This window comes from Podarcis liolepis (genome assembly GCF_965112155.1).
Source record: "Podarcis liolepis genome assembly, chromosome: 1".
NCBI lineage: Eukaryota > Metazoa > Chordata > Lepidosauria > Squamata > Lacertidae > Podarcis > Podarcis liolepis.
In genome coordinates, this window is record NC_139554.1 from 113,796,999 (window position 1) to 113,822,591 (window position 25,593).

The 25,593-nt window shown below is 40.6% G+C and overlaps 3 protein-coding genes across 3 annotated transcripts in view; all 3 read left to right on the plus strand.

The window, feature by feature from the left end:
• LOC310691422 (titin-like) overlaps positions 1-25,593 on the plus strand; it is a 284,446-nt gene that overhangs the window by 44,490 nt on the left and 214,363 nt on the right. The window contains exons 37-41 of the mRNA XM_083471213.1: positions 1,033-1,264; positions 2,372-2,656; positions 2,766-2,891; positions 6,015-6,203; positions 11,371-11,427. Coding sequence (XP_083327339.1) covers positions 1,033-1,264; positions 2,372-2,656; positions 2,766-2,891; positions 6,015-6,203; positions 11,371-11,427 — 889 coding nt within the window. The remainder of the gene's footprint in view (positions 1-1,032; positions 1,265-2,371; positions 2,657-2,765; positions 2,892-6,014; positions 6,204-11,370; positions 11,428-25,593) is intronic.
• Positions 8,010-11,085, plus strand: LOC310711151 (V-set and immunoglobulin domain-containing protein 10-like; the record flags this gene model as incomplete). The annotated part of the gene is made up of 2 exons (XM_083512619.1): positions 8,010-9,240; positions 10,418-11,085. Exons 1-2 carry the CDS (start codon positions 8,811-8,813, stop codon positions 11,083-11,085), a joined length of 1,098 nt encoding a protein of 365 aa, XP_083368745.1. The 5' UTR covers positions 8,010-8,810.
• Positions 11,780-24,132, plus strand: LOC310703386 (uncharacterized protein). The gene is made up of 2 exons (XM_083495730.1): positions 11,780-12,405; positions 12,560-24,132. Exon 2 carries the CDS (start codon positions 12,682-12,684, stop codon positions 20,941-20,943), a length of 8,262 nt encoding a protein of 2,753 aa, XP_083351856.1. The 5' UTR covers positions 11,780-12,405; positions 12,560-12,681; the 3' UTR covers positions 20,944-24,132.

Sequence of the window (25,593 nt, forward strand, 5' to 3'; positions counted from 1 at the left end):
AAGTGAAGACTGTAGTATAGGGACAACTGATCATTTTGTTGGCAGATCTCACCCAGATCTGGAGCTGCTTATGCATTGTGATGTGCTTCCCCACTTATTTTGAAAAGTAATTCATCTTGTAAACTATGAGAAAAAAGATCAGCTGCAAAAATAGTCTGTTAAGGTTCAAGGGCTTCTGCTTGGTGATTTCAAGGGGCTTAGGAATGTTGAGTGCCAATTGAAAAATTGGTAAAAAGGAAGGAAGGAACAAACAAACAAATAAATGAACAAACAAACAAAAAGGTGTGTGTGTGGAATTGACCTACTTGAGCTCCCAAGGACTTGCAGTAGCTTGGGAATAGCATGGCAGGGCAGCACCCCACAAGGTCAACAAATCCCCCTGAACAAGGCTGCAAGACTGCTAAAAAAGGACCCCTGACCGTTAGGTCCAGTCGTGACCGACTCTGGGGTTGTGGCGCTCATCTCGCTTTATTGGTGGAGGGAGCTGGCCTACAGCTTCCGGGTCATGGGGCCAGCATGACTAAGCCGCTTCTGGCGAACTAGAGCAGTGCATGGAAACGCCGTTTACCTTCCTGCCGGAGCGGTACCTATTTATCTACTTGCACTTTGACGTGCTTTCGAACTGCTAGGTTGGCAGGAGCAGGGACTGAGCAAGGGGAGCTCACCCCATCGTGGGGATTCGAACCGCCAACCTTCTGATCAGCAAGTCCTAGGCTCTGTGGTTTAACCCACAGTGCCACCCACGTCCCTGCAAGACTGTTACTAGAGTCCTAAACAAGGGTACACTTATTAGGGTTGGGGGGTATAACACAACCCATTGTTGTGGGTCCCTATTTTTGTACATACAAATGGGAAATGATAGGCGAAATATGTAACTACATCTATACAGGCCTTTTTTATATAAAAAAAACCCCACTGGTGTTTGTTTTGTTTGCACACTTTTGTTTGCATAACAGATTTATTTTGTATTGTTTGATGAATAGAATAGACTAACAGAAATGTGGGAAATAATAAGTGTCTGTTTATTGGCAGGTCATTGAGAAACAGCGAGCCGTGGTAGAGTTTGAGGTCAATGAAGACGACGTTGAGGCTCGCTGGTATAAGGATGGAATTGAGATCAACTTCCACATTGAGGAGAGATATCACTATGTGGTGGAAAGAAAAGTCCACCGGATGACAATCACTGAAACTCGATATACCGATGCTGGAGAATACACCATCTTAGCTGGAAGAAACAGGAGTTCCATCACTCTCCATGTGAACGGTGTGTATACAGATTTATCTTGCTTTTTATTGGAATACTGATTCATATAAGAAGCTACATTAGCAGTCTCCACAAACACACTTCCCAAGTTCAGCATGACATTGCAGTCAATGACAAGCAAAAGAAATGGACTGACTTTCAAGGCCAGCCAAGATTTGTGGTCTGCATTATATCACTTTCTCTTTTTGTGCACTTCTTATTTTCTTTTGAACTATTTCAAGCTGCACTTTTCAGCAACAGTAAGCAAGTAGTTAAGGTTCAGTCCTGTGTTTCCAAATGCAGGGAACCTCTGGCCTTCCATATGCTGTTGGACTCTCATCAGCCGAACCAACATGGCCAATTAGGGATGATAGCCATTGTAGCCTAGCCACATCTGGAGGGCCACAGATTTCCCACCCCTGCTATACACAATTTTAGGGCAGTAAATCCAATTGGACTCTGAGCAGACATCCATAGGCTTGCACTGCTCATGATTAGCTATTTGTTAAGCTGTATCCTTCTGCATGTACTTGGTCGTCTTGATCAGACAAGTTTATTTTTCTTAGAGGTGTCTACACTTCAGCCCTAATCTGAGATATAAAAATGATTATTTTCTAGTATTCACCATTACTTTATAGCCCCCCCCCCCATTTATCATTAGAACAACCCCATGATTAAGGCTAAACTGCAAGTTAGGCCTGAATAGGAACTCTCAGGGGAGAAAAGTGTGATGAAGTCTTTCAAGGATCATATTATATCATGGTTGTGGGGGGACATCATGGGTTTGAATGTTCCAACCACTGAAAACCATTGTGTCAGGGAAAGCTTTCTAGCCCATTCGTTGTCCTGATGTGTAAGTTTTCTAGAGCCAAGAAGTTGCGGTTGTTGTTTTAATATGGCAGAGGTTTCAAACATGCTATCTCCCATCACAACGCATGTGGCTAATTTGTGCATGTGCAAATCAACCCTTTGCCTGGGTCCTCTCTCCGCCAGATCTAGTTACCTTGCATTATGTGTCACATAAATGCTGAAAAACCTGCATGCAATCACAGGAAGGAAGGAAGGAATGGAATCTATCTTGCTGGAAATTAGTTGCATGATTATGTATATATTTTTTTAAAACTATAGCTCCAGAGCCACCCCAGATTGAGAAGGAGCTTCAGCCAGCCACCGTGGAGTCTGGAAAGCCAGCCCGCTTCTGTGCGGTTGTGTCAGGAAAGCCGCAGCCCAAGATCTCGTGGTACAAAGATGAGCAGCCTCTTTCTTCAGGCTTTAAGGTCAAATTTCTTCATGATGCCCAAGAATACACCCTGTTGCTGATCGAGACTTTCCCAGAAGATGCTGCCGTTTACACGATTGAAGCGAAGAACGACTATGGAGTTGCCACTTCTTCTGCGTCCCTTTCCGTGGAAGGCAAGCTCTCCCAGCAATCTCAAGCATTTTTGAAACTGGCATTGTCAATATTTTGCACTGTGTGCTCTTCCATGGAGGCTAATAATCACTCTTTGATCTTTTTCCTTAGTCCCAGAAGTTGTTTCTCCTGATGTAGAAGTGCCAATTTACCCACCTACTATTATCGCACCACTCCGCGATGCTATTACTTCTGAGGGACAGTCTGCTTGCTTTCAGTGCAGAGTTACAGGGACAGGTTAGTTTAACAAAGTCATAAAACACTTTTGTACTCCTTGTTCGACCTGGTGCACTTAGTAGGTTGAAAAAACAGCAACGAGGAAACAAACTAGTTACTGAAGCCAGGCTGCCCCATAGCCATGTAGATTCAGTTGTGTGTATACAATAACCTAACTTGTCTTATACTGACCGAGAGGTTCCATAACCAGGGACTCCATTTTGCAGTGCTAAATATTAAAAAGGTAGGCACAGGTGTAATCATCCTTCCACTTTTAATTCAAAGTGGCATTTTGCCACACTCTCCTAGGTTTCAAATGAGCCTGAAAAATGAACAAAGCCTTGGATGTCAGCTGCTGACACAACTTTGCCGTGGAAAGAATGGATCTTCACTGAGCATCAATTCTCACTTTACTTTTTGCACTTGGGTACATGTACTCGAGTAGAAATTCATGTGCGTTTAAGTATGTAGGTTGAATTAGGAAGAAGATAATTAGGAATGTGTCCTTTAATTGTTTTAAAAACCCCCAAAAGGAATTCTCAGTAAAGGATCATGTGCTTTTCCTAGCAGACACATGCAATTATTATTTTTTAAAGGAGAGACATACACTTCATATGTCTCTCATTTTTCTGGGAATATATATATATAACGAGAAAGGTGTTACATGACTAGGAAAGTTGCTTGAAAAAGAATGTGGAAGAGAGATTAGAACCTATCCAAAATACTACTTGCAATCCATTCTGACCTCTCGACTTCATAATACTTCAGTGTCAGATGTGAATTTTGCACTTAGTTACACATACCTGAGTACCAAAAGTAAAGTGAGAATCAGCCCATGCTTCAGACACTTTATGGCTAAAAGTATTTATGTTACTCCTGCCCTGTCCACCATATTTCGTGGAATCCAAGGATCAGCTAAACCAGCTCTGAAACCGAACCATTGATAACCAGTACCCCCAGTAAACCAGATATCTAACTGCAGAATGATCTCATCATATATGCAAAAGACTTGGGCAAATTAAAATCATGTATGCTCCAATATCTTGCTGGTGTGGGATCCCTAATATGTACACAGAGCTCCTTATAAAAGAGCTTCTATAGGAACCAAGAGCTATGTACTCTTTGTTGAAAAGAATGGAGGGGCCAGTTCATCTGAGAGTACATAGACCTCTTGATCCACAGTCCTGGGTCACCAGCAGTTCTGATCAGTTTGACTGTTTGCATATGGTTACAGATATATGGAGAGAGAGAGAGAGAGAGAAATTTGAACAGTCTAGATATCTGGGTAAATGCCCCCCTACCCCCCCCAAACACTGAGCTTTATATAATTTTAAGAGAAGTGCCACGTCATAATTTTAAAGCCATCAGTATTGCCACAATAGTTCAACTTGCATATAAAAACATTCATTATAGTTCTTTAATTCCCCCAGTGAACTTACTGAAACTCACACAATACTTCCTTCTTGCATATTTTAAAATTTGGATTAGATAGATTTTTTAAGCGTAAGTATAGATTTTAATAAGGTGCACATAAAAATCCACATGGACAATTCGCTTTTAAATTAGATAAATACAGACATGTACTCAAAATGAAATATTATCCCTAGGAAAACAATTCGTGAACGTACGATCCATTTGCACGATGGGTGTAGCGGTGATGAACTGAGGATCCCGAAAAGGGCTCAAAAAATTCTCTTCCCCCCACCTGCCCTGCTCCAGCCTGCACAGAGAGCACAAAATGACAGGGATGGGATACCTGTGACCTTTTGGACTCCAACTCCCATCAGCCCCAGCCAACATGGCCAGTGGTCAGGGATGGTGAGAAATGGAACCCAACAACATCTGGAGGGTCACGGTTTCCCCATTCTTGCTTTGAGAGTTACACATACACCAAGCAGAAACGAGTTGCACTGTGCAGAGGGCAGATAGAGGGAAGGTAGTCTGGGGATGAAGAAGGCATTCACAGACTACTCATTTCCCCCAGACATAACAACTTATGCTGCCTCTCCATGTTCCCATGTTGATATGTAGGTGGGATATACGGGTAAAGAGAGGAACTTCCAGGCATCGGTTGGCGCTACGCTCATGGTGCATATGGATCATGTCCCTAACTACAAAAAGAAAATTCTGATAGGACTTTTAAAAACATGTCATCATAAAAAGCATGTAGGAGTTTACACTGAAAATATTGGCAAATTTTGAGCTGTGCAAAAGCATGTCAGAATGATTTATGTATATATACATATATATACTCATATGGGTATATATATCATTTTGATGTGCATGTTGAAAGCTACAGCGTTTCTATATGTATATATTTGTGGAACCAGAGCATGGGGAATTGTTCTTGGGAACGCCCGCTCTCTTTGTATTGTTCATGAATGTTTCTGCATATTACTCAGTACAGCATGAAATTATCCTTAGAATAGTTCTTTGTCATGGCCCAGATCAAACCTGCTCATGTGCTCCTCCACTGCCCCCAAATATCCAAAGCTGCCACTTTCCAGAATAGAATTGTTCATTTTTCATGCTCACTGAAATTCTGGATGAAATGGAAGGAGAAGAAAATTTTGAGGTTCGCTAGGTGTACACGGAGGATAGAACTACACGTGATGCTCAACACGGGACTGCCACCAACAGTGACCTGTGTCTTCCCCTGCCTTCCCCTGAAATACTTTAATCAGACTTCCTACGCCAGTTCCCTGGCTCTACATCATTGGCTGTTGCTTGCAGGGGTAAGGGAACACCAGGTGGGGAGAAGTGGATTTCCCCAAATCAGTGAGAATATTGCTCAAAATTGGCATCAATCTTGGTAACCACTTCTCCACCAGCGGTTGGAGGCGGCAGGGTGGGTGGCACAGGGGGCAGCGGGAAACGACATGGATTGGTCTAACAGTGCATTCTTAGGCTTCACTTTCAGAAATCAGTCCTGTTGAATTCAATAGGACTTGTTTCCAGAAAACTGTGTATTGCAGCCTAAACATTACAGTGGAGGGGGAAGAACTCAGTGCAGTGTTGCCATATCAAGTATCTCTTTAGTTCTGATCTCCCAACTTGTTCATCAGTTTGCTCGCCAAGAGTGAAACTAGAAACCTTACATGTATATGTCTCTCTTTTTTATTTTGTTTATTTTCACTTGAGCAGACCTCAAAGTAGCTTGGTATAGCAAAGACAAAGAGATCAAGCCATCCCGCTTCTTTAGGATGACTCAGTTTGAAGACACTTTCCAGCTTGAGATTGCAGAAGCATACCCAGAGGATGAAGGAATTTACACCTTTGTCGCAGGCAATTCTGTTGGCCAGGTGTCAAGTACGGCTGCACTGAAGCTGGAAGGTACAGTGTACTGTCTAAATAGACACTGTGTAAATTTGCATGTGATTTAACATTAATATATATTTATATATATCTTTAAAACTACATGTAATTGTCTGTCATGTCAGTGTCTTTTAACTCAAGTAACCAACCCCATTGTCTGATGTCAATAGTGCCCATCTGGTCTCCGCAGTATAAATTCTTCAGAATATCATTTCACGTTGTTCCAGTGCTCCATAGTTTTCATCTTTCCATTCTGTTTCCAATGAGTATCCAGCACACACCAAAAATAAACGAATAAATAAACCCCCTCTGACATAAACAGATTCCCAGAATTTATTTGTCATGCCAAATCACATTTCTGTTGAAAGGCAGTGAAGGCATGTATCTAAAGAACTGTGCGATATAACTCAATACAGACAATGGGGGTTTAGGTTTAGGTTTGTCAAACAGGAGCACTCCCAGTCCCATGTTGTGTGGCAAACCAATTACGAGACTGAGGTCAGAAGGATGCCTATTGGCTGCCAATGCGAAAAAGCAGCGCCCCAGAGTCTCTTCCTCCTCCTCCTCCTTTGTATCTTGCAATACAAAAATGTGTGATGTGCTGATTGTTATTTCCCCCCATTTACAAGTGGGAAGCTCATCACAAAATGAGGTCAGATCACATGGTTTCTACATTAATACATGCAAAAAGGGAACAAAGAGAAGATGTAGAGCTGGGATGGCTGCAGCCACCGTGCATGTGCCATAATATCTAGTTCTAGTTTTGCGAGGCATGGGAGTGCTTAAAAAGCAAATTGTGATGTGGTGTGTGGATGATGAGCGAATCTGTTTATTTTCTGTCCATGTCACTTTCACACATGACTCCGTGCCATTTCCACATTAATTAAGCGACATTAAATAATTAGGCATCGCTAATGTTGGCGAAATTGCATTTATGTATAAAAAAGAAAAGCACCTTACACTGAAATTAGAAATGAATGCCCCGTTGAAAAGAAATGTCTAATCTTATTACCATTCCAATACCTGCCGAAACACAAGGGGGAAGCCCAGAACCTGCAATACAATATTGATTTTGTTGCTGTTTTTCAGGGTAATATATCTAGAATGATTTGAAATGCCTGTAGCAGGCATTAAAATCATTGGGATTTCATTGACTTGCATCATGCCAATTCAAACGTGAATATTTGTCAGAGGAAACAAATATTCAGATACGTGACACGGAGAACATTTATACATTTAAACTCAGCTGGTTTTCAAATGTTTTGCTTTCCACTCTGCTTGTACCCAGAGCCTAAACATTGTCACTTAGGGAAAGGAAGAATGTCATGCTGTAAGAATGTGTTTTTAAATGAAGGGAGAGGGCATGCAGAGCAGCTAGAGAAAATTGACTGGTGTACAGGGTAAGAAATTAAAAGTTGACATGCTTCTTTTCAGGCTTTAAGGTTGAAGAAGTTACCTCACATTCCCAAAGGCATGTTTCTTCATCTTTCTCCATTATGAAGGACCCCGTTGCCCAAAGGCCCAACTTTATCCAGCCCATCTCAAGCTGCAGCGTTTGCAGCGGGGAAACAGTCAGATTCCAAGCCAGGGTTTCCGCCATGCCGAAACCAGAAATCCTCTGGTTTCATAATCAACAGCTAATGTTGCCAACCAAAGGCGTAGTTTTCCATTTTGATGAGTCGACAGGCACAGCCACATTGATAATAGTAGATGCTTTCTCAGAAAATGCCGGGCAGTACTCTTGCAAAGCAAGAAATAGTGCTGGAGATGCAACTTGCATGGCTACACTTACAGTGACTGCTGAAGGTAAAGCCCCGCTTTTGTTCCTAGGGAATTCTGTTTGTTGCACAAACCACACTTTTTTCTACTCTGTGACTAATGACCTTCTCTTCTTCCTCGTTTCACACTTTTTAATTTTATTTTTAGAACTAGCAGTGCCGTCACTAATGTCAATAGTCCTAGCGGTAACCAAATAAACCACTCTCGTTTCCTGTACTTTCAAAGTGTCGTGTCATTTAGAACTTGCATCCTGGTCTATTGCTCAGATAATACACCTGGTTTTTGGTAGACTAAACACACGCACACACTTCAAGGCAGTGAGTTGTTGGCAGTTGGTAGCATTCTCTGACGTTTGCTCTACTCGGTTTTTAAAGGGAAAGAAGGGATATTGTCAGGGTATCAAAAAAAAATACCTTCAAATTGCCATGGACAACTGCAGTGGAAAGAAGAGTCAAATAATTACCATATATTACCAGCATGAGCATATTTCATTCTTTCCCATCCATCATTGTGGCTGTTCTTTTCTGTAAAATATTTGCTGCCTCCTGAGGGCACCTTAATTGAATGCAGCTGGCATGCAAGGCTTTCAAACGAAGACATTTCATTCTTATCACCTATGGCATAGCGTTTTACTTTTAACGTGGCCCACTGCAGTGCATTAGATATTAATCATATGTTTTGTTACTTGATTACACAGTGCAAGCCTTAGATAGGCTAAGTTCTGGGAAAGATGTAAAAGAGTCTATCCAGGCAAAATCAGAAGTGCATATTGCTTCCCCCTTTGCAAAGAAGGAAACTCAAGTGTATGTAAAAGAAATTAAGTCCAAGCAGGAGGCATCGCGGGAAATGGTTGTGCAGGCCTTTGAACACCTTTCTGGAACTTCTACTGTGAAAGCTGAGATTGGGAAGGAAGGAGAAAGCTTCAGTGCCACTGCCATTACTCAGAAGTCAGAAAGCACCACGGTATCTGCAACCTCCATTCAAGTGCTGAGAGAGGCGCCCCCAAAGATTCTTCTGAAACTTCATGATCTCACTGTGAGATGCGGTGACACCGCTCAGTTTATGTGCGCTTTGGAAAGCGAAAACTTCTCGGACGTTTTGTGGTCCCACGAGGGAGAAACGTTACAGGAATCTGAACGAATAAGGCTGGCACGAAATGGAAGCGTTCTCTTCCTCACTATAAGCAATGTCCAACTTTTAGATCAAGGATTGTACAGCTGTACTGTTCGTAACGACTATGGAGAAGTAACAACAACTGCTATACTAACCGTAGAAGGTGGTTATCTGATTTTTAACATTATGTGACGTTCTCTCATTTCATCCTCATCATCACTGCCTGTAGCTCCTGTGCTAGTATTTAATTTAGAATTACAGTTTTGAGTTCCATTTCCCCCCCAACCCTCTACATTTCGGGCTCTATTCATAAAGTAACCACAGGCACAGGTACTCTGTGCAATTTGCTTGTAAAGTAGGAACCATACCTTCCCCTGCCAAGTCACATCTCCAAAAGCAAGGACTAGTCAATTTGCAGTGAAATACTGAAGCAATTTGGAAGTTTCCTATAGGATCAAAGAGAAGTACAAGAAATTGTTTACAATTATTTCTCCTGTTAATTTTTGTGAAAGTTTTTTTTAAAAAACAAACAAACAAAAAACAGCTACCGTAGTCTAACTTAATGTAGGCTATTCTAGTTTACAAAGGGTTTTATGCAGATATTGACTGCCATTAACAGAGCCATTCTCTGAATGCCCTTTTCCACCCATACCAGCTTTCTTTTAAAATTGGAATTTTGCATCTTTTTTCCATTCTTTTATTGACCACAACAATTTGTTACAGTTAAGGCAAAGAAACTTTCACGTGTCATGCGCCTTGCTTTTCCAACCAACACCAGATGATGAAGGTGCCACAAGTGTTTTTACCTATAGTCCTCTCTTGTGTTTAAGCAATGAAGACTAAAAATTGACTTTTGGTTTTCTTCTCATGGCATGGAAATAGCTGCACGATTAGCACACAGAAGAGTAGGAACAACAACCTGAACCCCAAACAGTGCCATATATCCTGCTTTTACAAACTGGTGGATTTCCTGACTTTTCTACACATCATTGAAAAGCATTGCAGCTGCAGCTGCCTTCTAGGCTATGCAGAAGAAGCCTTGACTAAAACTGAAGATGTCCTTGTAAAAATTACTGTGGGCCAATCCTATTTCCTCTGATGTCAGTGACGCAAATCCTGTGGATCTAATTGCACCTTCTATTTAACCTGGCATGAATAGAGCCCTTAAATGTGGAACAGGATAGTATAAAAGACTGGAAATTCAATTGTTTTTTGCACTAACACGCTGAACATTCTTTTTACCATACTAATGACTTTTATATACATATATATTGCTGAGTATAGATTTTTTTTTTTTGCTGCAAAACATCTAATCTTATCCTAACTTTATTCTTGCCTAGCTAAAGAAGCACAAGCCAGAACAGTAACAAAAATTACCCTTGAATCAGATACTAAAAGCATTAAAACAAGCAAAGAGTCTCAGATTAAAACAGCCTATGAATATAAACAAGAGTCTTCCACGGAAACGACGAGCATGACAATATCTACAGCCCAAAAAGCACAAGAAACTGAGAAACTGAGGATCAGAGACTACTACCCTGATGTTGTGCCGTGCGAAGACATCGCCGAAACTGGTGCCACAGTACCAGTCTTCCTTGAAACTCTGCCCCCAGAAAGCTTTGTCAAAGAAGGAGATAATGTCTCGCTGTTCTGTGTAATCAAGGGGTTCCCTACACCTTGTGTCATCTGGCTGTATAACCAGCTAATAGTTGAGGATTCCGCATTGTGCTCTTTAAGGCACGATGGCCCACTGTGCAGTTTAAACTTACTGAAAGTTAAGGAGAATCAGAGGGGTATATACAAGTGCAGAATAGTTAATTCTGCGGGACAAGCCGAGTGCAGCACACATCTGAGAGTGACAGGTTGGCAACTGCATGTTCCTTCCATATACTCCTCTTGCGTACCGTCGTTGAAACCTGTTCAATCCACAGTCCGTGATATAATGAAGCGGCTGTGGATTGTTGAATATTTTCCTCATGGTGTTAAAGGCATGTTAAAGGCATGTTGAATTAGAAAAAGAAAGAGAGGGAGAGGGTGGGGAGAGGGAAAGGCTCCTTTAAAATGCTGTGGGGGGAAATCCCCAATACTTTAGCATCCTCCCACTATTTGTTTTCAACTTATCAGGTACTTCCTGGCATGTATGTGTATGTATGTATGTATGTATGTATGTATGTATGTATGTATGTATGTTTGTGTGGTTTTTTCCTCCCCCTATCAATGCATCATTTTTATTTTCTTCTCTTGCAACATTCAACTCGCTTTCCATTAAATCACACTTTTATTTTTATTACAGCCCTGGAAAGAGTTCTGCAGGAGAAGATAGAACAACAGATTGAAATGGAAGTGAAAGGTACAGTCGCACACAAACGTTTATATGGAAAGGAAGGTTTAGCATAAAAAAAACAACCAGTAACCCCTTTGAAAAGCTGATACGTATGACCAAGAAAGCAAAACATATTCTGAAGCATATCTGAATATGCCGCATGTTTTGTTTTAATATGCTCAGGATAACCTGCATTATTACAAAAAGGATACAAGTTTTAAAGTCCATTTAAAACTTTTCATTTTCACAGATTTGCCCGTCTTTACTTTCACGTCGTGCTATGCAGCTGGTTGCAAAAGCTTTTCTTTCGTATACCTTCTTGTAATGCATGGGGCAATTTTAGACTGAATTGCTTCGGATGGTTTCAGAACACATTAGTCCTCTAACATGAATGAGTTGGTCAAAAACCATGGGCTGGCATCTGTTTAAGATGCAACACTTTGCAAGATGGGAAAGGGGCCTGTTTCCATTGTCGCCCTCCCATTTCATGAACATGATATTAATTCTCCTTTATGGAAATTCTTACACTGGCTTGCAGATAGCATAGTTGGGCCATGTTGCTTGCTTTCTTTCCTTTTTTCTTTTTTTGCATAACATTGTGAAGTTAGCAGCTGTATTAGTTCGAATAAACGCCTTCTCATTTTGTTTTAGCAAATTACTTACAGTTGACTTTTTTTTCATATCTTTGAAAAATATCTTTTCTATTGTTTGACCATTTTAACCCACAATCAAAGGGATCAGAAAGGGCGTTTATTCTACTGTCTGCAAGTCAGGTAAGATTCCCCTCCCCTTCTTTGCAAAGAAGAAATGCAAAAAAAAATTACAAACAAATAAAAAGCTTTTCAGGCAGTAAAACATGCACCCACAGGAACATGTCATTTTGAGATTCATTTTGCTTGTTGATGAAGAAATTTCCGCAGTTGGAAGAAAGAACCGACAGCGAACGATTTTCGTGTCAGAATCTTTAAAACAGAGCAAGGCATTGCGTTTATTCGAACAAATATGGTGAGTGAATTTTTTTTTAATGGATTTGTGATGAATCTGTTGCATGCTCATTATTTAATTTCATTTATAGCTATTTCATTTCATTTCATTTTTTTTCCCAACTGTGTGATGGAAAGGACGGAGTACGCTGTAATGTAATGGTATTCTTTTGCAGAACTGTTCTTCGGTGAAGAGCCAGAATATGCAGAAAACCCGGCTGGCAAACAGGCTGCTTCTGCTGATTCCGTAGATCTTCCGCAACGTGGATCTCTCCCGGATCTGAAGGGCACAAGTGGAATGTCATTTATGCATTCCTGGCCTGAGAAACAGAAACCTTCTTTCACACAAAAGTTAAAGTATCGGTCTGTTGTGGCTGGAGAGCCAGTTATTTTCCAGTGCAAATTGAGTGCCCTTCCTTTGCCCCAAATAACATGGTACCATAACAACAGGCAAATCCCACAAAGTCTGCGAAGGCGAATAAAGAGTGAGAGCTGCATGGATATGCACAGCTCCAGTCTAGAGGTAAAAGAAGTTCAGGAAAGGGACTCAGGGAGTTACAAGGTTTTTGCTATTAACAGTGAGGGTTCAGCTGAGTCCACTGCTTCATTGTTGGTAGCACATGGTGACAAACAAAATGCCAAATACCTAGAGTTTTTGAGACAGTCAGAGAGTACTTGTGAACGTATAGAGCATCTGGTGCAGAAAAGGAGAGGCGATAGGCTCAAAGTTGATCTGCGGTGTATCGGTTCTCCGTTTGATAAGAAGCAGGAAACCGAGAAAGCGCTGAGAGCTTTTTCTCCTACCAAAGGGATGGTGAGGACCATAAGCTTTGAAAGCCTCTCGTCCTTAAGAAAAGGATTTGTATACGATAAGGATTGGGTAAGAAACAGGCGTGCAGGTAGGGGGTGTAGTGAGGGAGAGGCTTTGCTTGACGAGGAAACAAAAGTAAAGTTGCAGCGACTTCGCGAGGCAAAAAAAGCCATGCTGGAAAAGAAAAAAGTGCTTCTATCACAGGGATCGACAGAGGAACACCTTCCCTCTGCGAAAATTGTAGGAATTGGAAATAAAAGAGGCCCATTGGCTCGTTCAATCTGTGCAGCATCTCATATAGAGACAAAGGGACTTGCTTTCCAAACTATAGAGCAGATTAATGAAAAGGCCATGTTACCGACAGCGTCAGGCACTAAAGAAGTTACTGTAGGAAGTTCTAGCAGGGAGCTTGAGAAAACGTCAGAAAAATTTCAGGTTAGAATGGAACGGATTCTGGGCCTTCCTGGACCTCCTCAGATTCTCCAGGATTTTCCTGATAAAAGCAATAGGGGAGGAATGTTCCGGAGACAGGAGGTAGTAGCCTCTAAAGGGAACGTGAAGCCACAAGTTCCAGAAAAAGATCCAAAGGCAATTGGGAACACAAGATGGATGAACTATACTTATACCCATGGAGAATCAGAAGAAGCAAGAATGGATACTCAAGACTTCAAGGTGACAAAAACCATTAAGAAAAACCCCTCTCCCCTGGTATATGTACTTTTGACTGATGATGTCAGTGAGAGAGAGAAAGATGATGTCAGTGTGAGAGAGAAAGATGATGTCAATGAGAGAGGGAAACCTGATATGATGATGTCTGATACAATCACATTGAGCATTAATGAACCTGCGCCTGTTTTTGAGATCAGGGAAATGAGCAAAACTGTAGAAATGGCAATGTCAGTAAACAAATGCTCCCTTGAAACTGAAGAGTCTGCGTTGGCTGAGGTCACTGAAACAGAAACAGAGATAGCAGAACCACCTGACAAATTGGTGAGGCCTCTTCCGAAATATCTGGAGCCATGCCCCCCTTCCTTTGTTCATGAAATTGAATCGCAAGAAGTAAGCGAAGGAGAGAGCTGTATTTTTAATTGTGATTTCCAAGGCCATCCACAGGTCACAGTCACTTGGTATAACAATGACAAGCCGCTGTCACGTAACCAAGAATGTAACATCAGAACCACAGAAAATAGTTCTACACTGACATTCTCCACCATTGTCCGTGATCAGGAAGGCTCCATTACTTGTGTGATATTTAACCAGCATGGGACTGCTACAACTTCAGGAACGCTAAAAGTGAAAGTAAAGGAAAAGCCTGAATTTGAACCATTCAGTATATGTAAAGTTGAGCTTTCATCAGACTATGCGGAAGAGGAAGAGGAACTCAGTTTGGCATTTGAGTATTCAAAAAAAGATGAACCTGATTTAAGTATGGATGGCAGAGCCACTCTCCTGCCTCCACAGATTAACCTGCCCAGACCTTGCATTTCTGATCCAGATCTGCTTTCACTTCCTGTGGAAATAAAAATAACCGCTCCAACCCCAACTCCAGAGCAAGATGAAGAATTTAAAGAATTAACTCAGTTTGTTGAGTTTGTGCCTGAAGAACCCCCTGAAGAACAAACTTCTGCAGGACTAAAGCATAAGTTTAAATTTTCATTTGATGTGGCTCATGAACCCCCCAAAATCTTAAAAGAAGTTCAGCAACACGTTAGATGTAGAGAAGGGGATTCGGTGGTACTTGAATGCTTAATATCTGCAGAACCGCTGCCAATTGTAACATGGCTGCAGAATGATGGGATTTTAATCCCCACTGAAAAGTTTTACTTTGAGGAGGGAGATGGCGTTTATAGGTTGCACGTTTGCAAGGTTTCCATATCTGATGCTGGCACGTACAAATGTGTTGCCGAAAACAAAGCTGGCATAGTCGAAACTGTTTGTTATCTTTCAGTTGATCCCACCGTGGAAATGTTTTCTGATGAAACTGAGCTGAAAGCTGTCCAAAGCCAAGTCAGAGGAACTCAGGACCAGATTGCAAAAGAACATTTGGGGAGTTATTTTGAATCCTCAGTAGGACTTACGGAAAGTAGTTTTAGCGATAAGGCGTATTCTGTAAGCCAGCAGTTCCACAGTGTTAGTGAACTGGATTTCAGAGGGGAAGAAACAGGTAGACCAGCCCAGGAAATGGAATCCCAGCTGCCAAATTATCTAAATGATGTAATGAAGTCTCTACTTGCTGATGAAAGTGAACACCCACATTTCCAGATCTGGGAGCAAAAAGAAGTACATAAAGAGATGGAGTCAAATGCAAAAGAAGAACAAAAGGTAGCCAGTATTTCAGAAATTTTAGCAGACACTTCACTTGTTGAGGAATTTAGAGATACAGCTGCTGAGCAAGCCAAAGTAGAAAGCACATATAAACACGCAGCTATGGAAATATCATCAAGCTGTCAATTTGAAATGGTTGTAGAGAGTCATACGGAAAGAGAGAAGTCGGTTACAGGAGAAGACATTTCTGTAAGTCATGATGTAAAAGATGAAGGGGAAACTGTAAGAGACATATTTGAGAAGATGCAGAAGATTTCTAAAGATCAGGAATTCACACTAGCATACCTGGAACCAGAATTGGAGAGTCTTCAGTATGGACCAACACAAGGTATATCACACGAGGAAATACCTTCAAGTGAGATAATCACAGACATACCATTTAAGGAAGTTAAAGAACAAATCTGCACTTTTGAGCAGGAGTTAAGTGCAAAAGAATCTATGGATCATAGGTTTTCCACACTGCTGCAAGAAGACAGTGATATCCATGAGAAGGATCAATGTTTTACTGATATATTAAGCAAGAATTCTCAGGATCAGTCAGCCATAGAAGAAAGAAGTATGTTACATCTGCAAAATATAAACAATGAACTCCAAAGTGCACCTAAGGAAGAACAACTTGACGATGAGGTTGTAAACAAAGAAAATCTGCAGGAGGCAGTAGCCAATGAACACCAAGAACTGTTCAGAGTAGAAAAAGAGCAAGCATTCAGAAGTTCTATCTCTGACAAAGAGAAAGACACTTTGATCCATGAGGAAAAGTTCACTAGCTTTGGTGAGGGGAAAGAGAAGGAAATCCATTTTGGTGAAGAATTGGTAGGAAAAGCAGATGTAAGTGTGCCTGAATTTGTATTTGATTTAAAACAAATGCTTACTATTGAAGACAACGTAGATAAGAATGCTCAAGAACAAACTGAAACTCAGGAACTCATAGGCCCAAGCTCAATTGCTGGCAAACTTGATATCTCACTTGATGGAATGCCGGTTCATGCAGATACAGAAACTGCTGATGAACAACGAAACAGACTTAAGTCAGAGGAAGTGTATGCCAAAGAAAAATGCTTGGTTTCTGAAATAATACAAGCTAATACAAACAAAATCACAGAATCATCACAAATCGGCATATCAGCTCTAGAACAAAGATTGGATTCTAGTCAAGGTATTTCTAAAGAGGGTGAACTTGTAAAGGAAGCAAATTATGCCCAAGAAGATGCATTATGCCTAGAGAAGGAAGAATTTGGTTTCCATCCAGCTTCCTTAGGCACAGAAACTGTTGTTGAGGAACGAGAGGAAATCGTTATCAAAGAACTTTCAGATTTTGAAAGAACAGACCTAGGCAAGATAATAGAAAGTGCAGAAGTAGACACATCAGCTGAGAGTTATAGCCCGGATATCAACAAAGAGAAGGAACTGGGAGAAGGAATATTTGATTTAAAACAACTTTCTCTGCATGTAGAAAATGATAGTCAAAACCAGGACGATGTCCTTGTGAAAGCTCTGCATTCCGGTTCTGAAGAAATGAAACTAGATGTCAACAAAACCCCAGAAATTGTACAATCTCCCACTTTGTTTCTAGAGCAAGAAAGAGCTTCTCAACAAGAGCTTTCCCAAGACACTGAACCAGTAAAGACAGAATATAGTTTCAAGGAAGCTATCTTATCCTTTGAAGAAGAATTTTCCTCCAAACAATCTAACATAGAAATTGTTGTTCAAGAGGAAGTTCACATTGAGGAAAAACAGACTCATGAAAAGGATCAAGATACTGCTTTTACTGTTCCAGACATAGAAATTATTGGGGGGAAATATGTTAAAACTGAATATTCAGTTGCTGAAAGCCTGGAAACTGACGTGGCTGAACATGCACACAAAAAATCGGATTTAGAGGTTTCCAAAATAAATGAAACTATAAAGGAAGAAAGTGGTGCACTGCAACAATCATTACCCCCTAAAAATGGCATTTTTGACTTAAAGCAAGCTTACTCAGATATAGAAAAAAATAGCCACCTACCAGAGACAGAAGAAACATACTTAAAAAACCTCTATTCCGCTTCTGAAGGAGTTCAGGCTGATACACAGAGTACCATGGAAAATGCACGTCAAATAATGCATTCTTGCCAAAAAGATTCCTTCTCTTTGAAAACCATGATGGAAGAAGAAAATGTTCAGGAACGTGCATCCCCAGAAAACAAAGACATTGATTTAAAATTAGCTTTTCTGAATCTAGAAAATGTTGATCAACAGCAAGAAGAGAAGTTGCCACAGGAGCAAATACCTCTCAAATTCCTGTATTCTGCTTCAGAGGAAATGGAAGCCTTTCAAGGGCAGCAGCTGAAATCCACTGAAAGCAATGTCCTCTACAAGAGCAGCGACCACAAAGAATGCACCCTGTCCCCAGGGAAAGAACTACAAACACAAGAGCAAATGTTTGATCTGAAAGCACATGCTGCATCTTTATCACAAGGCTTTTCATTGAAGGAAGCTGAAACATTACCAGAGAAAGAAGTGGGTTCCTTTAATCTGAGGTCGGCTTTTGAGACGATGGGTACAGAGACAGAGAGTTTCATAAAACAGCTACAGAAGGCAAGCGTACCAGAGGAAGGAGTTTCTCTAAGTGAGGAACTTCGTCAGAGCTATAAGGCGCGGCTGGAGGGAGATAATTCCCTAGAACAAAAATTACAAGCGGAAGCAGAGCTGACAGTGACACAAATACTGAAGAAGGCCTTAGAAACGATTAGCCTTTCTACTGAACAGGAGCCTGCTACAAAACGGCATTGCGATCAGGAGGGGAAAATTTCTGAGGAGGAAGTGCTTAGGATGCCAGATGAAGCCTTTCTGTGGGGGCAGCCAGAACCCATCCCTCTCAGTCAGTATTTTCAAAACCAAGTGAAAGAAACTGGTGTCCTCGAAGCTGATAGTTTCATATCTGATTTGAAAAAAGCTGCACATGGAAAGAAGCCTCAAAGCGTTCATGAAACAGGGGGAGAAAAGGCACGTGTTACTGAGCAAACCATTATCAAAGCGAGGAGCTCTTCCACTGAGGGGGCTACTGATATCGAGAAGCCTTTTGATAGCCAAATAATGCCTGACAAACAACCATCATCACACAGCTCAGCCGAGGAACCCTCGTTGGCCCAGTTCCTTCTTTCTTTAAAGGATGAATCACTTATAAGCCAGGGAGGTGTGACAGGAGAATGTGAAACTACTGAATTCATGAATCCTCCTCTAGGAAATCTAACTGAAGGGGCTACCAAAGAAACTACTCTTCACGCTCAAGAACTTCCTCCTCCTCCTCATGAAGGAGCAGATTTCTCTCTTACAAAATATTTGCTTGCTGCCAGAGAACAGGAGATCCCAGTTGTCAGAGAGAGCTCATCCAGGACTCTGACCAGGGAGGGATCTATCACATCCTTGGAAGTTGAAGATGTTACATTTAGCACCGTTTATGATTATTACAAACAACAGCAAGAACTGACCCGCCCTTTTTCTCCCGAGTCAGAAATGTCTATTGATATTGACAGTATGAGCGGAGACGAAATGGTAGAGGCTGAGGGATTCTACACACCACCGTCGTCAGTGGATAATTTTGAATCTCCCATGTCTTTTGAGTCTTATCACACACCAATTGGCAGCCCGGAACGATATTCTACACCTTCAGAGGAGCGATACTCTACACCATCAGAGGAGCGATATTCTACACCGTCAGAGGAGCGATATTCTACACCATCAGAGGAGCGATATTCTACACCAACAGCAGAGTCAAACAGAACTTCAATGAGGTCTCCTGCAAGTCTAGTAAGGGGAAGTACCCCACCAGAACGTTATCAAACACCCCGTGGCTCTCGTTTGCAACACAGGAGCTCTTCTCTTGAAGAGCTACGTGCTGAAATGTTCGGTACACCTTGTGAAGCATTGGAACCAAAGGGAAACGAAATTCCTCCTGCATTTATTAAGCCATTGACTAAAAGAAAAATCTATGAGAACACCACATTGCGTTTTATTGCCGAGGTCATAGGGATTCCCATACCTGATGTGAAATGGTATAGAAATAAGTCATTGCTTGAGCAAGATGAAAGGATCAAAATACAAAAAGAAGGTGATGTTTGTATCTTAGAAATCCGCAACATTCAAAAAACAGACGGAGGGGAATATATGTGCCATGCAATAAATATCATAGGCGAATCCAAGAATATCGCACAAGTACAAGTGTTACCCCATGATGGAAGAGCTTTGGCTCTTCCTCCTCCAGTAACTCATCAACATGTCATAGAGTTTGATATAGAACAAGGGTCAGCGTCACGGACACCTTCGCCTCAGGAAATTCTCCTGGAAGTGGAGCTGGATGAAACTGAGATTAAGGAATGTGAGAAGCAAGTGAAAATAGCCACTATTCCTGAACTCACTTCTGATAATCAAAGTATGATTGTGTCTCTTGATGTGCTCCCTTTATCTCTGGTGGAACACACAACGGCTTCTTTTGGGAAAGAGAACGAAGATGTTACAATTGACTTTGAAGTCACCGAGATGCCTCCATGCTTTACCACCCCTGTCTTTGACATAGAGGTTCCAGAAAAATCTGAGGCATTGTTTCATTGTACAGTCTCGGGCTGTCCTACCCCAGTAGTGCAGTGGTTTAAGGCAAATCAGTGCATTTCTTCAGATGCTTTGAAGTACGCTGTTAGAAGTGAGAATGGAAGTCATAGTCTTAAAATTCAGAATGTACAGCATTCTGATAGTGGCATGTATTTGTGTAAGGCTGTTAATGCTGTTGGAGAAGCTATATGCAGGTGCTTGTTAGCTGTAACCGAGGGCCAAGGGGCTCTTGCAGTGACCAATGATGGAAGTCAGACAGATTTAAGTTTGGATAGCACTAGTGGTAGGCCTCAAAAGATTGATTTGCTTGTTGATAATACTATCCAAAATGGCAACCAGACAGAAATAGAGCTGGAGTTTGAGTTTGAAGGTGACACTGATGATCCTCAGAAAGCTGTTAAATTGGTAGCTGTTACAGAACAGGAGCAGGAAGAGGAAGGAGAAGCATGTGTAAATATTAACTTTGATGTATTTGCTGAACCATCCAAAGAAGAGCAGATTGAATTTAAAGGTGAGAGCACAGACAGCTGCAGCTTTGAATTTCAAGTTACAGAAGCACCTCCAAAGTTTATGAAACATATTTCCGATTGTGCTTCTTTCAAGGGTACCTCTGCAAGTTTCCAGTGTTTAGTAGTTGGTTCTCCAAAACCGGCAATAAGCTGGTTTAAAAATGGGGCGTTGATTCATGAAGAGAGATACTGTGTGGAGGAAAGTCAGGGAGGTTGTCACAGTCTGACTATAAGAAGCTTAGTCCAAACTGATGAAGGCGAGTATAAGTGTGTAGCAACCAACAAAGCAGGGACTGCCTATAGCAGTGCTTCGTTAACAATCTGCTGAACGTCCTGCTTTCAAAATGTATTTATTCTTAAAGAGACAGCACATTTGCACCGCATTTAGAGATCCATCCTGGTAGACTATGTAGCAGTAATTTTGATGCTTCTTGTTATTTGAAGCAACCTTCTGAGTGGGATTCACTGGTTCCTCCCCAAGACTCTCCCTACTGGGAACTACTGTGGAGATGAAGTGATGCTTAGCTCTTATTACAGGCTAAGCTTCACTCAAAGCGAGTTCCATTGATCCCGACACCGTATGCATCCTTGTAATGATATCATTGTAATTGTCACCCACATGTGTACACCATCTTTGTCTGATACATGTAAATATGATTGTTTTATTTAAAAGGTGCATTCACATTTTTGTTAAGAGGGTCTTGAAATATTTGATACCCCCTTTTTTTCTTATAACTGACTTGTTTGGAATTGTACTTTATATGCACACTCAATTTTAAATGCAGTACCAGAAAGGAAATGAGGATTTCCCTCTCTCAATGTTGTATCAGAAAATAACATTCTCTCTTGAATAGATCCTGAAATCTTATGTTCTTTCTCTCCCACTGAAGTAACTGAGACTTATGTTGATCTCATTCCAATTCAAATGAAGAGTATTAATATGACACCAGTTGAAATACCCTGATTCAAAGAGAATCAGAGACCAAATTGGCCCATTTGGGTTTTCTGTCATAGTGAAGATTGCAGAAAAAACTTTCAGGTTTATTTTTCTTTTACCAAGTTAAAACTACCTGTTAGCTAGAGAAAAAACAATGTAAAACAGGCAAATATGCTAATGTGAAGCTAGCATAAATAAAATATATTGAAATTAAACTTCTTAAAAATGGTTACACTTTAGGTGGTCAATTAATCTCTAGCAATGGATGAAATGAAACAGAACCCTGAAATCCATCTCAAGCCAAGGCCTTGATATCCAACATTATTTTTTAAAATACAATTCTTTATCAAGGGACATTCATGTTATTCTGTTGCAGCAAAATAGTGAACCTTCAAAGCCTAGCAAATTTATTATGGCACATTCACACAAAAATTATACCATAATAAATTTGATAGTCTTTCAAGTATCATAAAACTCTTTGCTATTTTTAAACTTCTGTCATCATAGACTAGAAGAAGTATGAATTTAAAACCATGTTTTTCAGTATATGAACGGACATGAATATTGTCCACTGTACAAATTTCATTCAGTAAAATGTTTTGTGCTGTGGTTGCATGCAAGCTTAGCTGGGACCAAATCCCATTGGAGACAATGGGATTTTACTCCTGAGTAAACATGCCTAGGTTTGGGACTCTAAGGCTGCAGTTCCAGACCCTATATGCCTGAGAGTAAACCTAAATCAACACAATGGGGCTTAACTCCATGTTGATCTGTATCATGGGAGCCAACTCCTAGGGGCTGAGCTCCTTTCGCCCTCCCATATTTTATTTGAGGGGGTTGGTGGCTCTCCAAAGCTGATGGGCATTGCCATTCAAATGGTGTGTGTGTGTGCCATGTCTTGTGATCAATTATGTGGGGTGAGGCTTACATACCCCCCTCAATATTTTATTCAAGATGGCACCCCTGATCCGTATAGGACTTCACTCCCTGTGTATATGAAAAAAAGAAAAAGAAAATACATAGGTAATCTAGTCACTATTGTGATCAGCACCAAAAGCACATTCTCTAACTCAGACATATTGATAAACAAAAATAGCCTTTTAACACTAGAAAAGAATACACCACTTGACTCTGAGACAGCTACCTTTAAATATGAAACTGTACTTTTGAGAGTTCCTGCTTTATATTATTTTCAACACTGATATTTAAAAGAAGCATGATAATTTATACTTAAATAAATTGGTGCATTTATATACTCAGTTGTGCACATGCATGCTCTTATTTCTATATTTATGTGCTCAGTCTTTCATCAAAAATCTGTGGCTTTAGGCACCACATAATCCCAAAGCTGATGCTATATTACTAGGAATTGCTGAAGTTCCCAAATATGTTAGAATTACTCTTCAAAATATAGAGCAGGTCATGTAAAGAAAAGAGTAAATATGCCCGCCCCCATACCATCAACTTTTATCTGTGGTTCTCATCACAGAATCTTACATAGGGCAAAGACAGAAGCTTTGCTTCGAAACGCAGAACTACTTGCCCGAGACATGCATAACATGTTTTGTCAAATAGCTTGGGTGATCTGTGGAAAGCAGCCTGTATGGCTCCTTTATCACAGGATCCTCAGAACGGAAATCTCGCCGCCACTGATTTCAAAATTACAAGTTTGATTCTGTTTCCAGCCAAGCCATTTTCAGTCTCAGTTGACTAGAAATTTCAAACAGTTTAGACACCTGGTAACATACTAGGCATTTATATGTAAAACCTAAGGTAAGAAATAAAGGAGGGGTGTTTCCTTTTGGAAACACTAAACTGACACAATGGATATCACAGGGTATTTCAGCACTCTCAACGTGCTGACAGTAGGCATTAAAATAATTTGCATGGCAGTTAAAATGTTTCAATAGTGCAAGAGTATAAGAGAAATGAAATTTCTGATCCAACATTGAGCTGGGTAGAAATTGCTCATAGCATTGTGTCCATTGTCATTCCCGATATAGTTGACTAGCAGTTTTGGAGCAAATGAAGTGCAGCTATCCCAGCATATTAGGGAAAATGCATTGAATGTATTATATGGTCTGATGCTATCAGAAAGCCCACGGTGTTTCACTCTGAATAAGTTCAGCCACCATATCTGACCTCTCACACTCACTTCCAGCTTGTAGTATCTTTGCATCCACTTTATCTGCGGCCTGATCCTGTAAATCCAAACCATTGGTTACAGTCAAAATCATGGCCAAGTAGTTGTGATGAAAGCAAAGACTGGCAGCTACACCTGTAGCATTGCATGCAACTAAGCCCTACTCAGAGTTGACCCATTTAAATTAATGGATGTAATTTAGTCATACCCATTAATTTCAGTTGACTCTAAGTAGGACTAATATTGGCTACAATTCCCATCTTCCAAAGCTAGCATTTAAGCTATGCACTTTTCCAGTGTCAACTCAGATGTCTTTTTTCATAGTTACAGGGTATTCTTAAAAAAAAAGTAACGAAAGAGCTTTATTTGTTCATATTTGATGTTACATTTTAAATGTCAATGTATATATTGTTTTAATAAAAGTTTAAAATACAGTACTCGACTTTGGTTTTGTAGTCTTCATTGAGCATACATTGATGAATTAATTATCGACCTTTAAGCAATGGTGATATGTATGTGAAGGTCATAACCTTTATGCCCATCCTTCTAGACATATGAAACTAGAAACACATCATTTTTTCTAGAGTTGAACAGAGGGTGGGATGTTGGGAAAGTTCTCTTTGTAACTGTCAAACAAAGAACAGTTAACTTACTCTGGCATTTAAATTTAAAAACATGTACCAGTCATTTGCACACATGCTCAATTAATCATTAGTAGACAGCTGCAGTGTTCTAACAGAATACTTTAAATGTTTGTAGGGGAAATGCAATGTTTGTAGGGGAAATGTAATGTTTAGAGCCCCAAAGGTTTAGAGGCCTCCCTAGAACCTTGAAGGTACAGAAGACTCCCATGGTTCTCTGTGACAGAGACAAAGAAAATTCTGTGCTGCCAGGGATCCTTCCCCCCCCCATAGATTTTAGGTAGAGCTATATCGTTTGTTTGATTGATTGATTGATTGATTGATTGATTGATTTAAATTTGTATACCGCCCTATGCCTGCAGGTCTCAGGGCAGTTACAACATAATATCACAATAATATAAAAACACAAAATACATAATAAAAAAAGAAACAGAAAATATCTTTATTGTACCACTTGACCTGGAAGTAATAGCTGTATAGTCCTCCTCATATCATAGTTTAACCATTTGTGGATCTTAATTGCCATTTTAGAAAAAGGGAGGAATTTGTAATATTTAGTGCGGCAAAACTGAGTGGTTTTGTAAAAGTCCCAAAAACATGTCCGCCTCCATACCATCAACTTTATCTGTGGTTATCATTGCAGAATCTTACATAGGGCAAAGACGAAAGCTTTGCTTCGAAACACTGAGCTGCTTTGTTTTGTAGTTTTGTAGAATTTTATTAAGTGTGGCAAAAGTGAGGGCATGGATTAGGAAGTCAATATCTAACTGATCCATGCCCCCATTGGAGGACTTACAGAAGCTCATGCACATAAGAAAGGATGGCAACCAATTGGTGGGGAAAGCCAAATTGTTTCCTGACTGCTTGTCTGCCTGGCACAGTGTATGTGGACCATTTGTGGACCACAGAGCAGCCTTAGGTCTTCTGATCAAGAGCTGAGAACCACGTGGCCTCTGAGTATTAAGAAGATGAATGTTTTCCTTCCAGAGGAAGGCTATACTGCCTAGGATACCTTATATGATCAAATACCTCTGGGTAGAGAAAGAAACACTGGCACTATCAATACTGAACCATATGGTTGATGGTCCGACCTGGCATAAAATAGTTGCGTGTCGAGGTCCCCAGGTCCACCCCAATAACTCACACATCACACAGAAGTTTTTGTTTAAGATTTTTGGCATAATTTTGGCCACAACTTTATTAAAATACAAATTTGTGAGTGGTTGCGTAGGCATTGGTTGCGACTATCTGCCCCCA

Coding starts and splice junctions, on each gene's coding strand:
- LOC310703386 (XM_083495730.1), top strand. CDS start 12,682: ATGTCATTTATGCATTCCTGGCCTGAGAAACAGAAACCTTCTTTCACA.